The sequence below is a fragment of the Excalfactoria chinensis genome, chromosome 6 (genome assembly GCF_039878825.1).
Source record: "Excalfactoria chinensis isolate bCotChi1 chromosome 6, bCotChi1.hap2, whole genome shotgun sequence".
Taxonomy (NCBI): domain Eukaryota; kingdom Metazoa; phylum Chordata; class Aves; order Galliformes; family Phasianidae; genus Excalfactoria; species Excalfactoria chinensis.
In genome coordinates this window covers 16,602,271-16,618,680 of record NC_092830.1, presented here as the reverse complement: position 1 = coordinate 16,618,680, position 16,410 = coordinate 16,602,271, and the positions used below count along the sequence as shown (strand labels likewise).

The 16,410-nt window shown below is 34.9% G+C and overlaps 1 protein-coding gene across 2 annotated transcripts in view; it reads right to left on the bottom strand.

Moving 5' to 3' along the window:
* Positions 1 to 16,410, bottom strand: part of DLG5 (discs large MAGUK scaffold protein 5) — a 93,989-nt gene that overhangs the window by 19,230 nt on the left and 58,349 nt on the right. For both annotated transcript variants that reach the window (XM_072340220.1, XM_072340221.1), the window contains exons 7-17: positions 15,978 to 16,290; positions 12,073 to 12,303; positions 11,060 to 11,244; positions 10,081 to 10,206; positions 9,044 to 9,176; positions 6,915 to 7,042; positions 6,434 to 6,609; positions 5,894 to 5,997; positions 5,445 to 5,537; positions 3,562 to 4,581; positions 1,722 to 1,860 (exon numbers count right to left, since the gene is read on the bottom strand). In XM_072340220.1, coding sequence (XP_072196321.1) covers positions 1,722 to 1,860; positions 3,562 to 4,581; positions 5,445 to 5,537; positions 5,894 to 5,997; positions 6,434 to 6,609; positions 6,915 to 7,042; positions 9,044 to 9,176; positions 10,081 to 10,206; positions 11,060 to 11,244; positions 12,073 to 12,303; positions 15,978 to 16,290 — 2,648 coding nt within the window. The remainder of the gene's footprint in view (positions 1 to 1,721; positions 1,861 to 3,561; positions 4,582 to 5,444; positions 5,538 to 5,893; positions 5,998 to 6,433; positions 6,610 to 6,914; positions 7,043 to 9,043; positions 9,177 to 10,080; positions 10,207 to 11,059; positions 11,245 to 12,072; positions 12,304 to 15,977; positions 16,291 to 16,410) is intronic.

The window sequence follows — 16,410 nt, the reverse complement described above, 5'->3', positions numbered from 1 at the left end:
TGTTTAAGATGATAGAAATACATTCTTACCAACATTACTTGCATCTAAATTACAGGTAACAAGTATATTTAAATAGTTGCACAATTATGTATTATTGTTTACATTTATATTTATCTATAAGTTACTACAATATAGGCAAATAATAAGTCTAACTCCATGCTTTTTAAGTACAACATGAATGTTTTGAATCCAGATTATAATTTTCTACCATGAGTAATCAAATGCCTTGGATTAGAGAAAAAAAAAAAAATCATTCACATCATTTCACATCATTTTCAAATATATATGTACCTAAAACACTTTGTTTTCAACTGTTAAACTTCTTTATAAAGCAAAAAGAATCTAATTTTTCTCTCTGTATAGTCATCTGCCAGAAAGAGAAGTTTTTATTCGACACTTGAACTGTCTGCAGCTAAAACCATTCTTGTTCTTCTTCTGTTGTCGGAAATGAGATTCTAAGACATGTCTGATGGTTTTAGATAACAGTATTTCATATCTATTTATTCAGAAAATGTATTACTCAAGCTGTTCATTGAAGTCACTCAACCTTCTGTACTCTATGTGATCAATTTCTTCTTAAATGAGTATTATAGCATAACACACTACAGCAAAAACTTACTTTTCAAGACATATTTTCTAATGTAGGTTTGACTTATTTAGGTTATATTATGTGGGAGAAGGAAAGTGATAGGAAAAAGAATAACAAATCAGAGAATAAACGGTTAATTGAGATGAGATACAATTGAGCATGCCTTTACATTCTGAAAACTGGATGGAATGACTGGGTCTAAAGCTGCCCATTATTCTCTATATACAAGTAATTACCTATACCACAGACTTCAGTAAGTTTTACAAAGTTTTGAATCTGCTGAAGGTTAGGGTTACATTAAAAAATCGAGGGTAAGTTCATAAAAAGTATGAACTTCAATAGCAGCAACTGTTTCGGAGACTGAGATAACACAGTTTTCCATTTTACCTGATTATATTGATTTTTTGTGCGCACTGCTTCTGAGACACCTCTTCAACAGCTTAAAATCTTAATATTTAATTGAGACAGACTAAGATCAGAACCAATTGGGACATTCTATCTTAGATACTCCAAGAATGTTATTCCCAATAGGCAGAAATTAATATGTGACACTTTCTGAATATCAAGTCTTTTTGCTTTAAAGTACTTCAAAAGCTGACTGTAGGTAACACATGGGCTGCAGCCACTCACTGTTCACTTTCAAAAACTCTAGAAATCTTGCTTGTCTACCTAATGCACAGGCTACACCTTGTTTACCACTAATACATTCAAAATTCCTGTGCAACAGAGAATCAGCTGAAACAAATCCTTCAGATGGGAACTGTTCATTTTCTTTGATGGTTCTCAAATAGATTACGCTTTACTTTACAGTCCAGAAACTGAAAATATCACATATAAATTACCACAGAACAGGAAAATACTTTTTGTATTTCATATCTGTTTTGCACTTATCCTGACTGATAAGGACAGATTCTCTGTGGCATTCTGAGAAAGTAAATACGAATTCTTACCTAATTCCAGGGTAGATATTTAGAATATAAGATTGTTACTGAGCTTATTTCTGGAATACAGTAATTAACAGGGCGAAATTTTACAGTTAGTATTCAGGATCTCAGAAAAGAATACCATGCTAGACATTGCTCTGTGACTTAAGCAAAAAGAGACACTTACCATCCACATCAGTATTGCTCACCTGATGACATGCCTCCAGTGTACAATGCGGAAGGCACAAAGCCATCACTATGCCTAGCAGAACGTTTTGGTGAGTATGGTGCCCATTCCTGTAGCTCTGGAGACAAGTGTTCCTCACTAGCTGGTGTATATTTCTGCACCTACAAAACCAGAAGATTTGATAAAAGGCAGTTGGAGATACAGAGGTTAAAAAGCCTCAAATTCCATAGGCAGTAATCAACTTCAAAATATTTAGTATGTATTTCAGAATATGCTTGCCATCGTTTAATATGACAGTCCTTGTTGCATCTTTACTTCATCTTCCATCAGTTCTACTCCTTCTTCTTCCACCCTGTTATTATTTTGTAAACTTTCTAGGCCAAAGTTTGAAACTTATCTGATATGCTTTCCATCAGCACAGTATACATAAGTTACATTTCTCCTTCTAAATACTGCTTTCACAGGACACTTAAAAGTCTAGATCTCATTCTTTAGCACATGTACTCTCATGTTACTTTAGCCACTACTGCAAATTTTGCCAAATAAGAGCAAGCTAATAAGCCACAAAGTATTTTCCTCTAAGCCTGCATTTTGAGATAAATGTGGAGCAACACCTCCGACATAACAATACAGGTTGTGGAGCCACAGTAGTTTCTGTTCTGTGCATAACAAACAGACACTGGTGTGTCAGCTAGTCTCCCCAGCTTTGTACCATCAGCAAATGTTGAGCAAGACCAGACCCAAACCTAATGTAGTTTTGGTACACAAAGACCATTCCTTCAAAGTCATTTTCAGAATGAGTGGTGTCAACTCAGAGGCACAAAACCACCACTGTTCTCAGTCAACAATTTTAGAGTTAAAGCCCTAATTATTTTCGTAGACACTGGAGAGAATCTGGGGGAGCAAGAAAAAAAATAAACATAGAACTCAGACTTAATTTAACCCTAGAGATGGGAATGCACTAATAGCTCAGGTAACCCTGAAAAAAAAAAAAAAAAAAAAGAATTTTTAAGTCTGTATTACAATTTTATTTTTCTCCATAGACTAACACCTATACCATTTTTCTGGCATGACAAGGTACAGAGCAGGAAAGGTAAAGAAAATGACATTCTAAGTCATTTAGATGTTGATTAGATGCAAGGAAAAATAACTCTTTAAAACTTGAGATTTCAGATGGCAAATATACATTGCAGTTTTTTTTCAAACTGAACAAACCTGAGATGGTGGATCCGAAACTACATTACTGACTATGCCACTTCATCTAATGTGGTCAGCTAAACTGGCTAGTCGTCCTAGATCACAGAGAATTTTTTTCTCCACCTTCCCTGATAGGCTGTTACCCAAAATCTCCACAGTCAAATTTATTTAAACAAATGACAGACCTACTTTGAAGAATGTTGTTGTCATATTCTTACAAGCAGTCCATCCCTGTAGTGTAATGAATCTAATGCCTGGCCAATTTCAGATTAAGTTAGCACTTATGTAGATGCACGAAATAAAAGATGTCACTATGAATGGTAAATCTTTTTCCCCTAATCTGTAACTTGAGTCAAAGAGATTTCTGAAAAGAAGCCTTAATAGAGCTCTAAATTAGAAGAAAGAGCCCTAATCATTCACCAGAAAACAATGAAAATCAAAATGCAGTTACAAAACTGAATCCTATCATTCAGTTTGGTGGTTTTCTATTTTGTGATAATGCAACAACTCAGCCAGGAGTAGTTCCTCTGGGGACTTGGATTTTGTGAACAGACTTAGTTTCTCCTGTTAGGATATGTAACTGGGTACACAAAAACACTTCTGAAAATATTCACATCAAAGCAAAAGAAAAAAAAAAGCAACAGATTTTTGTAGCAAAATTCTACCTGAAGTGCAGGATTAGGAATGGGCATAGGGGTCATTTTATGTCTAAGAGCAGGAGCAGATTTTGGCCTTGGCCTTTTTATCTCTGGCTCTTCAACTCTTTGAAAGCCAATGTCATCTTCACAGGATTTCCTTGAGGAGAGATGAGTACAGTCAATTCCCTCCTCACGATAATAATTTCCAGCATTCCTGCTGCGCCCCTTGAGAGTAGCAGAGTCTTGTTTAAGTGCCAAGGAAACTGGAGCTTGGGCAGTGGCTGGGCTGGTAGGTGGTGATCCAGTTGTTACTGTAGACTCTGATGCAGAGCTTGCCTGCTGCTTATGTTTAAATTTGATGGAGTCACTTCTCTTAGGAGGAGTTGGAGGAGTTGAAGCCACTTCAGCTTTTGATGGCTGAGGTGAATGGCCTGTCACCTGATTTGGAGAAAGGTACTCTAGCTTAGGAGGAGTTGGCGGCCTTTTGAAAGTATCAGGGTCAAAGATAGATTTCCTTTGTTTTGGCTTTTTGTATACTGAAAACTTTTCTGTTTCTGTTGCTGAGATATTAACCATGACTTTTGGCCAGGTACCACCACTATGCTTAGTACCATGTCCTTTGTCAAATGCAGTCTCAACCACCATACAGTCATTTTCTGTAGGTTCATAAGGCAGTCTCCTGTTGTCCAAGTCAACAACTCCATAGCCTCGGTCCCCATATGTCTCTGGGTTGAAGGAGCTGAGACTATGTTCTGAATTACTGTGGCAACTGTGCACTGTGTTCCTATGAGAGTCTACTCGCAATGTGTTATTAGGGAAGGGTTTGTGATCACAAAATGAATGACTGCCCTGTTCACTCTGGTCCTTCTTGACATCCATGATATCTGGATTGAAAATATCAGTCTGTGTTGAGCTATTGAGTTTCAGATTTCTTTTGTTTTGGGCTTGTATCTCTGATGCATGAACCCTACAGTTTGATATTTTTTCTGAATCCTTCAGATTTTCAAATATATTTTGACCACTCCAAGAGGAACTCTGGGGAAAAACCTAAAAAAGAACCAACAAAAATTAAAAAGATAACAATAACAAAAATCCATCACATAACAACGTTATGTCTGATATCTATTTAATTTCTGCTTAGCACAAACTATATTCTAGTCTCCTTTATTTACCTCAACCTGAATGGAGATCTGAATATGCATGGATATGTTTGGGAAAAATTTCATAAAGACGGATTTTTCTCTGGAACAATTTCAAAAGGGCAACTCCATGTGGTGGAAGAAGCACCGAACAAACAGCAAAAAGATTTCCATTCTACCTCTGTCTCTGTTCAATGACACTAGTAATCATCGTTCATTGCCCACTGCTTTACAAACTTTTCATCTTTTTTAGTTTCTTAAAAACTCAAGCTCTCAGAAGCTGGAATTATCACTGACTAAACCTTTGTGACAGGTCCAGAGTAATGCAAACAATATTTTTATAACACTGAGTCTGAAAAAGAACTAATACTTATCCCTGATGACATAGTTCTGTTTTCTGCACAACTCCCTCCTGGCCAGGAGTAAACTGTAGTCAGGAAACAATTTATCTTTCATGAACATAACTGCTGCAGCTCTGAAGCAGGAAGCATTAAAAAAGAAACAACTGTGCTGACAGTCATTTTGTGTGACCAGTAAACAAATGAGGGGGGGGGAAAAAAAAAAAAAAAAGAGCAGTAAATAATTATTTTTTTTCCTAACAGAAGCCACAATATCCTTACTCTGGAAATAACAATTTAGTGTACCATCAGTGAAATACATCCAGATGATGCTGTTATTAGCAAAGACTTTCCTGTGGTGATATATTCAGTTTTAATACAAATAAGATAAATCTGTTAAAGAAAATTCTGAAGTTTAGCTTTTCCTACTCACCTTTAACAATGAGAGGGTAAGGGAATCCCTGCAGTTTCGTAGCAAAGCTTCACATTCATTAAGTGACTTGTTATCTAGTGCAATGCCATTAATCTACATACAAAAACAAAAACAGAACAAAACCAAATAAACAAAAAACAAAACACAACTGAGATTCATAAAACAAAAGCAGCAGACAGGGAGCACCTAAAGGTACCATCTCTGAGGGAAAGAAAACATGGTTTTGCGTGTCATGCCTATAACAGATGTCAGGTTGACCACATCACGCACTTACCTGTTCTCCGCTAGAAGCTTAGTCCTATATATATTTTTTATTCCTAGCAGAGATACAGTTTAGTAACATGTTTGATTACATAAGACTTTATGCATTTGTACTTCCATAGTAATCACATTTTGTTTCACAGAAGCTCATACATAAATAAAAATCAGAAGAAGGTATTAAGACTTACAGCAATTATTCTATCTCCCACAGTAAGGGAACCCTCTTTGGCAGCTGGGCTTCCAGGCACAACAGCAGCAACAAATATTCCATTTTCTAGGCTAACCCCACTATCTGAAATTCACAAAATAAATGTTAACTTACTCCTGCAATTCAAATAATTTGCTCAAATAACTACAAATATCACGTGCATGCAGGATTAAAAAAAAAAAAAACAAACTACCAAACCAAATAAGCTTCTCAGTCTCTAACAACCCTTTCAGAGAAAGAAGAAAACATGGAAATAGGGATTTGGGGTATCACAGAACTTAATGTAATCATACAGACTAGGACTGACTGATGGATTTAGCTATAATAGAACTAATTATATTTATGGAATAAACCTATCACCAATACAATCGTTCTTATCTTGATGAAAGCAATTCAAGAAAATCCCTATCTAGCAGCTGAAATGAGTTTTAAATAGAAGCTCAGAACATGTACCTCAATTTCAAGACATTGTCGCATGGACAAATGGGTACCATTTACATCCAACCTTTATATCCATTACCTTTATGCCCAGAAACATTGATATGAAGTGGTGTTATCACTCGTCCACCCAAGGACTTCCTTCTTCGAACCACCATGTTAATAACACCTCCTCCATTTAGAACCGCTTTTATAACTTGCTTTTTATCCTTATTAGTAAGATCCACGTCATTTATCTTCAGCAACCAATCATTTACTCTGGCAGATAAATACAAATATGGAGGCCACTGTTACAAGCATGCTTTGCTGGATGCAGCATATACATAATATTCAGGAAAAGGGATACAATGGAATTTATGTCTTAAAAGGCTGATCCTCAATTATCTAAATATTTTAGGTGTTGGTCTTGTCAGTGCAATTTCCTCATCAATATTAATAAGGTAGACATGGCCAATGATAAAAAAAAAAAAAGTTCAAGAATACTAAAAGTGAAAGAGTTCACAATATGCTCAATATTTTGTTTATTATTAATAAAAGACATACCTTCCAAAGTAAGACCCTACCTTAATCGACCATCCACAATACTTCCTTTGTCTACTTTGGTAACAAAGATCCCACAGTCTCCAGGAAAGTATGGTTCGTTCACACCTTCTGCCACATCAAAACCAAGTGCTTTCAAGTCCATATCGTCCTAATAAATGTTATTAACAAGAGACTCAACTGTACTCGCAATTACACTGTGCCTCTGCCTTTTCACAAGAGGCATTTCTTCAGGCTTGTCCTATGTCCTTATATTTACAGGGTATCTATTACACATAAATTCTAGTTTTTTGTACTTAAATATGTAAGCTCACAGTTTCATCAGGCATAAGACTGTGGGGCATTAAGACAATCATTCTATCTCAGATTAAAGCTGAGATAATGTGTTAAAGGAACTCTACAGAAAAGTAAGAAAGAAAGCAAGTTCAGACAATCACAACCTGTTTTAAGGCATGATGCTGGATGTGTCTTGAGAGAACAAGTGCATGTTTCCCTAGGACAGGCATCACTTGAGGAAGAAAGCAGTTATAGAGGTAATAAAGACAGCATTTTATCTCAGCAATATATTCAGGGGAAATAAAATAAAATAAAATAAAATAAAATAAAATAAAATAAAATAAAATAAAATAAAATAAAATAAAATAAAATAAAATAAAATAAAATAAAATAAAATAAAATAAAATAAAATAAAATAAAATAAAATAAAATAAAATAAAATAAAATAAAAAGCTTTAATATGGGTAGAGACTAGAAGTAAGTGGGATCCAAGTTTTTAACATTATGTGAAACTGAATCTAAACATAGATTGGATATGATATTCTACCACCTCTGGCCCAAAAGAGAATCTTCAGTGTGAAATGTTGTAACTAGCTTTGACAAATCAATTGCTGAACTGAAATAGGAAATGTTAATTTAATGTTTGCTTTGGTAAATGAGTAGGTCACTGGAAAAAAACAAACAAACAAACAAAAAAGGTTAAATAAGATTCACTGCATCCAACTGATAAATTGCTTATTTGCAATGTTAAATAATACCCTTAAAAATTAGGAAATTCTATTTCAAATCAACTGGGCCAAAAATATACGAAAATCCTCACGATTCCTCTGTTAGTTCTACATAAGAAGTTCATACAGAAATGAGTAGGGATGCTGGAAAATAAACATAGTACAGTGACACTGTGATCTCAGAGCTAAGTCAATATTATTTCTCCCATTTTTGAGCTTAGTGATTACGTAGAACACTGGCATAAAAAGACAGATCATGCTAAAGCAAAAATAAAATGACTTAGACTTATTCACTTCCATAATCTCCATACAGAAATTCAAATGCTGGTCGGTCAGCAAGGATTTCCTCATGTATCCTACCAAGGTTGGCACAATATCATTACTATAATTTGATGTGTAGACACTGTTCTAAGTGAAACACAGCCTGGAAGACTGTATATATGTTCTACAGGGTTAGAAAATGACCACTAGCAAACAGTGATCTGCATCTATCAAAAATTTTAAATAGAAAAGGATACACAACTTGAATAAAGAACAATATAAGCTCCAGACTACAATGAGGAAAAATAAAAATTAACACTACTAAGATAATAAAAGGATGTAGAAATTTTCTTTACAGTGTAGGAAATTAACATACCTTCAACCCAGATGTCTAAACTGAAGGGCAATGCTGCACTAAAATATATGTTCATCAGAAACAAATATTTGTATTAAAATTTCTAACAGCCATATTTGAGCAGGAAGAAGTGAAACAGTTTCATGTTAGTGCTTAATTATTCTATGCACAGACAAAAAATGATGTTGTCTCTTACAATAGATGCCAGTATTCCCATTGCATCATAAGTTCGCACCATATTACTACCATTTCTGTGATAAATCACCTATTTTAAGAATACAGTATTTAACTTCACAAAAGGGAGAACTATCTCCATTAATACTTAGTAAGAAAAAAAGACAAAGTTTGTATGTTAACAACACGTTTTTGTCAACTTGTTTCATTTAGATGCTTAGAAATGTGCCTGGTTTCTATCACTACAGAGAATTAAAAAACACCACATTATTTTTTGTCATATTTGGCATCAAGATGTTGTAATAGACATCAAAACTGATGAATATACAAAATAATGCAGTTAGCATTTTTTACTTACTCTGTCTTTTTCAAATTCCACTACTTCTGTTTCCCATTCCAGAGAATCTGTGTCTATGGCTGAGTCATGGGAACTATGGGCCATCAATTGACGGAATCTGGCCTCCTTTTCCAACTGATTCTCCATCTTCTCTCTAAGGAAATAAAATACTTATATACACAGACAAGCCTTTTAAACAAACTGATGCATAGCATTATTTCCCTTTACTTTCCTTTCATCGTATCTCCTTTACTAGGAGAGTGGTGAGGTCCTGGAACAGGCTGCCCAAGGACGTTGTGGATGCCCCGTCCCTGGACATGTACATAGCCAGGTTGGATGGGGTCCTGGGCAACCTGATCTAGTAAATGTGGAAGTTTGGTGGCCCTGCCAGGCAGGGGGGTTGGAGCTTCATGATCCTTGAGGTCCCTTCCAACCAGAGGTCATTCAGTGATTCTGTGATTATAACTGTGAGATGTTTTCTAACTAAAAAAATCCAAGCTGTGCCAGAGAGCTGCCCTCTGCTTCCATTTTTCCAGTATCCTTTGTCTACTGCTGAATAATTTCATTTTCTATATATCATGCTCACCCACTCTTACTTTTTTGTTGTTTGCATTGCTTTTGTATGGCTGTCACGTATGACTAGAATTCCTACCTGACTCCTCCAAAGTGCATCTAATTTGCCATCAGATGAACTGCAACTATATGCTTACAAGTATGCATAATACCAAAAGCAAAATCTCTTCAACAAATTATTGAGATAACATAATGTTTGGTTTTTTTTTTTGCATTCATAAACTAATGAGATTACAGTTGAGAGGAACTAAACTGCAATTAATCCAACTTCAGTGAAAGAGTTCATTTAAAGTGTATCTCCATGGTAAAAAGCTTCAAAATCTTTCTCATTAAAACAGTTAAAATTGAAGGACTCAGAACCTTGTATTTCCACATAACTAACTAAAAACAGTTCTAGTAACATATTGCTCACTCATAGATGCAGTTAATGAACCAAAATTTTTATCACAAAGATCTCACACAGTTTAATATATTCTACAACATACTTCAGTTCCTTCAGTTCACGCACAGCATCATTTTTCTGCTTCCTCATGTCATCCAGATTGCGAAGAGCTTCAGCCAAATCACTCACAGCCCGGTCTCTCTCCCTCCGTAAGTTGTCACACAGCGTTCTTAAAAACAAAAAAGTAGTTTCACAAGATCTCAGAAAAAAAAAAAAGTATATATATATATATGTATATATGTATATGTGTGTGTATATATATATATATACACACATTTATTTATATATTATTTATATTTTTATATATTTATATTATTTATATATATATGTGCATATATAAACATATATATATGCACATATATATATAAATAATATAAATATATATGCATATATATATATATATATACACACACAAAAACACACACGAGGAAGAAAAAATTACACACTAGGCTTTACAGAAAAGCTTGTCAGGATAACTGAAGCTTTCTTCACCTCTTACAATACTTGATTTCTACTGATCTTCGAAAAAAAACACAAAAAAAAACAAAAAAAACCCAAACAACCCAGTGAAAAGATTTTCCCATAGTTCCTTATATGTGCCTAATAACAAGGTAGATACTTTTTGTCAAATATTGTAAATATTTATTATTTAATATTTAATTATTATTAATTATAGAATTAAATTATTATATATGTAATATTCATTATTGTAAATAATTATTTGAAGGACTACAGGTACAGCAAAGTAAATATATCAGTACTAAAACAAGCCATTATTTGTCGTTCTTGGCTAGCAGTGCTGACAGGCTTTCTGGTATTTACATGTTATGGTGATAGAAGAACAGACAAAACAAAATATCTGGTAGCATGCCCTCAACTTCTAACAAACAAATCTACTGATAGTTACTGCAGAAGTTCCAACAAGTTGAAAAAACTGCAAGCAAAATTCATTAAGTCCTAGCATTTCATTAACTGCACAGAAGGCAGTTAGATCAGTTATGTAGTAGCTAACATTTATTTACCGTATACTTTCTCTTTCTGCAACAATCTTATCCCGCTCTTGGAAAGCCCAGTCTCTCCTGCACTTGGCTACTTCTGCTTCCTGGACAGCTTCCTTTAGTTCTTGTGACATAGCTTCATACTGTTTCCGAAGCATCTCAATTTCTTTGTTTGCTCTTTCTATGTCTAGGGTAGCAGAATCTTGTATCTAGGAATTAAGAAACATTGGTAAAGATTTTAGGCAGAACTTTTAGGTATGTACTCACATTTAGTGGGACAACAATTCCTACAAAAAAGAATCTCACTTCAAAATAACATCAGTGAATATTTTATATTTCAGAGGCAACATTCAATGTTCTATTCTTCTCTGCTTAGTACACAAAATCCTTCAAGAACATTTAGGAATTTGATACACTGTTATCAGTTGTTAGAATACAGATTTTCTGCAATAATGTCTGTTATGTGCCCTGGGACTATGCGCTCTCTCTCTTTGTCTACATAGAGAGATATAGATATAGAGGCTTCATACTAAAAATGTGTATAGATTAAAACATTTACAATCATATTTCATTTAAGTTCATTTATTAAGTACTGAAACCAGCTAACATTCTGAGCGGGTCACAGGCGTGAACACCATACAGTATAAATGGCATCAAGCCTACGTGCAGATAATAAGCTGCTAAGAAACCTGCTGTGTTACAACATTTTATTGGCTTTATGCTTTATGTATGTTGTTTTTGTTTGTTTGTTTGTTTTTTAATTTAAAAAAAAAAACAAAACCAAAACAAAAAAAGCCCTGAAGGTTAACATGAAGTATGACTGTATTTTTTTATATATTTTTATTTTTTTTGCAAATACAAAGTTCCATTATCTCCACTATTTCTTAAAGAAGATACATGCAGTTATACAAAGATGTTCTACAGTGACAGGCAAAGGGAAGAGACACCCAGTATGCCCAGATCTTTATCAAGTCTCATGAAAACAACTGATCTTTAATAGCTAAGAAGGAAAAGTCATCAGTAAACAACTGCAATACCTGACGGGCTTGATAGTACTCCCTTAGTAGATGGTCTCTCTGGATTATAGCTTCCGTTCTCTCTTTCCTGGCAACATCTCTTTCTTCCTTCACTGTCTCTATATCCTTGCAAGCTTGATCGAGCTCCTTCTGGGCCTCAGCTTTGTCCTTCACTTCATGACAGTATTTTTCCAGCAACTCATTCCTCTCACAAATTGCTCGATCCCTTTCCACTAAAGCTGAGTTCAGCTCCTAAAACAAGATCCATTGTTTGCAGCAAGTTAAGTTCAGATGATATCAGTTCATCTTTTCAACTGGATTTACACCAACACCTTAAAATCCTAGAGAGTTTGCAACAAACATTCTGAAAAAGGAAGCAGAATAGGATTGCATTCACATTGCATACAAGCATCAGCAAAGAATATTAAGTGTGGTATTACAGGTTTCACATCACCAGCATGTTTAGCAAATTGATACTACAGAACAAAGAAGATATACATTAAGTGGTATGTGTCCCATGACTGATTTGTAGTACATGTACTTGGTTCAACTGTTGAGGACTAGAAACAAAAAAATAGGTATTTTAATGTTTCTGTAAAAAGTGAGGCACTGAAACAGATGAATTTCAGATTTTCAGGTGGTCCAGCTTTCTAGAAACATTCAGCAAGAGCTAGAAAGAAGCCCTTCTACATAAAGACACTCTTTTGTGCTGGATTGCATTTATATTTTTATATAAAACAAAAATTGTCAAAGATAACTGACATCTGAAAAGCAAAGGCAGAAAAGGGTCCAATACAGAAAGGCAAAAAAGGCATCATGCCATGATTCTCTTCTACTTTACTCTGTGATTTGCATGGAATAAAACTGAGTATTTAAAACAGAGGAGACAATTATTACATAATTGGTTTAGTGTTGCAACATCTAATTAAGGCTATTCAAGTTGTTAAAACAGTTCTATAATTATTTTAAAACAGGTAATTTTGTGTTAAAGCAGCAGGTAAGTTGCAGAATTAATGGCTCAGCTTGTGAACTTTGAAGATGTCACTGAATCTCAATTTACAGATACTCTAGTTTGAGTTCTGCATTTTTTTGTTGTTGTTGTTTTGTTTGTTTGCATGTTTTTGACTTAACATAAGTAAAAGCTTCAGTTGCTCAGTAAATGAAAAGAAAAATTCCCAACCCATTTGTTTGTGCAAACAAATTTCAGTAATGGAAGCAACATTTTGCACAGTTTAACTATTGTGCAATTAAGCAGGTGTGTTAAACTCTCACAGAAATATTGTTTTCTCTAGCATGCAGCATAGGGGAAAGTCACCACACTATCAAGACAAAAGACCCTTGACTGAAGAAGAATCTAAGGTTCTCTAAAATGACTGGAAGAAAAACCCAGAACATACTGACATAGTTTATTCCAGTATGCTTGGTATAAACTAAAGTGAAGAAGAGTAGCTGTTGCCTCCAGTGGTCAGTAGTAAAATTTCACTTCGGTCTTTTCCTGTGACAACTGCACAGAACTACAAACACATCAGCAGACATCATCTGCCATTTAGTGCTGATAAGAGCAGATACTGTTATGAAACAGTGTTTTGATTTCGATAGAGTTCTAAAATGATTATGAAACAGTGCTTTGATTTCGATAGAGTTCTAAAATGGTAAATAAGTCTTATGTTTGAAGCAAGTTCTTGCATTTGAAGATGATACAACCTCATACAGGACAAAATCAACAGCTCTATTAAACAGAAGGGAAGGCTTACTGCCAATAAGTTTGAATTCAGACAGCTAATTAGGAAACTGACTGACCTAGCCAGCAACTGCTCATAACTCGTCCATTTCTGCAGCTTTTGCATTTGTCCTGGACAAAAGGTAAGCTAGCATACATAAGCTTTGCAAAAGGAACTACATTTAAAACCTAAATGTCCTCTCACAGCCATTTAATTAGTATGAAGCAATGGCATGTAAAGCTGCTATATAGGAGCGGACTGAACAAAAAGGTACAATTTGGTAAGAACCAGACCAACCAGTCATATATAGGAAAATCCCACCTACAAATGAACATCCTGTGGGATACTACTTGAAGTGAATTTATTACTTGATTGATAAATCTTTTTTTTTTTCTTTTTTTCTTTTTTCAACACCTGCCTTGACAGAGATAGAAAATTCATCTTATTCATCAAATGCAACTGCAGAAAGCCAATACAATGTTCCAATACAGGAAAATACCTTATCTCAAACACAAGAGTCACAGCTATGGGAAAGGAAAAACAAGAATGAAAAGAAAACTCACAATAGCAGCATTTTATACAATTTAACACGCTACAGAAAGAGTTATTTCTGTTTTCTTATGAGCTGGCTCTGGGGAATGAAGAAAAATGCATGTCTGCACCCTCTCAGCATTCATTCACCAGTCTTAGGCTCTTTCTGTTCTTTCTCAACCACCCATTCAAGATAACCATCGTAGTAGTATATTTTTAATATAATTAAAAATTTCCTCTCCTTTTTATGGAAGTACTTTGGGAAACTACTCACAGTGCCAGGACAAAATAACAGGACTATTTGGAACAGGTGTACAAGAGAAGTACCACTATCATTAGTATTTTCATGTTAGATATAAGGAAAAATCCTTTTACAGTGAGGGTGGTGAGGCACTGGGACAGGTTGCCTGGTGATGTGATTGATGCCCCATGGAGACTTCCAAGGTGAGGGTGGATCAGGCCTTGGGCAATCTGATCTATCTGTGGAGTTCCTGTTCATCACAGAGGAGTTGGACTAGATGGCCCTTAGAGGTCCCTTCCAACTCTAAGGATTCTACGCTTCTAACACTTACTTGCTACTCTGATTCCACTGAAATTAATATGAGAATTTTCTATTGGTTTACTAGCTTTGATTAAAGAACAGGTACAAAACATGTATTAAAACCTCACTCACTGTAGAAGTTAAAATGCATAGCCAGGTAATTTTGAATTCTTAAACCCAGAAATTAGTTATTTCTAAAAACTCTGATGCCATGCATCATAATCCACATTAAGCCCCTTAAGAAGAGTGTAATTTAAGAAAAAAGCTCCATGCCTTCAATTTTATAAAGAGCATTTTGTTCCCCTCTAATATTACGGGAGAAAAATAAAGGTAAAATGAGATCTACAGGTAATGGAACATCCACTCAAATCTATTTCATGCTAAATTAAATATTTCTAATACAAACAGTGAAGTGATTACATGGCAGCCAAAATTAAACAGAGTAGGAAGCTGTGTTTCAGAAATTTTAGCAGCACTGTTATAACATGGTTGTGTTATAAACATTTCAAGAACATACTGCTGAAAGATAAGAAGTCCAGGTTTTGCACAAGGTATGCACCAGTTCAAGTGAAGTGAAAGTAACTACTATCTTCAAAATATCCTTTAATCCTTTTAAAGCAAAGCAGGAGTGAAAACGAGTAAGAATAAGTCTACCAGTGAAGGCTTTGTATAAATACTGATGCTATTTTATCACATTACGTCTTAAGTCAGAGTAAAGAGTATCCAATGGTTCTTCTGGAAGTTAGAAGTTTAAAACAATGAATGTTGATATATACACATATATATCAACAATATCAATATATTAAGATATAAATATGTATATATAATCTTAATAGATAGTGTTACTTGTAAAGGTTTGTAAGGTGAACTTAATACAGGAGAGTTTTATGATGAGCAGAATAAAGTTAAGCCAAGTAAAGAAAAAATTTCAACTGACGGTCTACTCAAAACAAGGAGCTTAGTTAATTGACAGTGAAATGGACTGATATAAGAAAACAGTCGTAGGGGAGCATCAGCATGAAATTTCTCTTTGCAATGCAGTTCTATTTTCCATCAATTGGTTATACATTTCTAATTCTAGCATCAGTAAAGTATACTCATTTCCCTTCCCCATCAAAACAGTAGCTTAGTACCTGTCTTAAAGCTTCCATCTCTTCACTAGCCACTCGTTTCTCAGAAGAAGTGTTCTTCAGTTTGGACTCCGCAAGCTCCAGCTCCGTTTGAAGCTTATCTACCTCTTTGATTACTTGATCTCTCTCACTCATTATGAGGCGGTATTCATTGAAAACTGAATCCCTTTCTTCCTTGTATTTTTCTGAATCCTTTGCTGCTTTCAGCTGCATTGTTTTGAACCTTGTCACCTCTGACTGTAATCGCTCCATCTCTCTCTGCAACTCTTTGTTTTGTGCTGTGGCGCTGCTTAGTTCCTGCTGTACTGACTCAAATCTAGGAACAAGTAGAAATGTCAGTAAGATACTCATACCTCACTTTCCCTCTTTCATATATTAAAAAATTTGTCAGATAGTCAAACGTATCCATTGGTAAAACACAACTTCACTGGACATC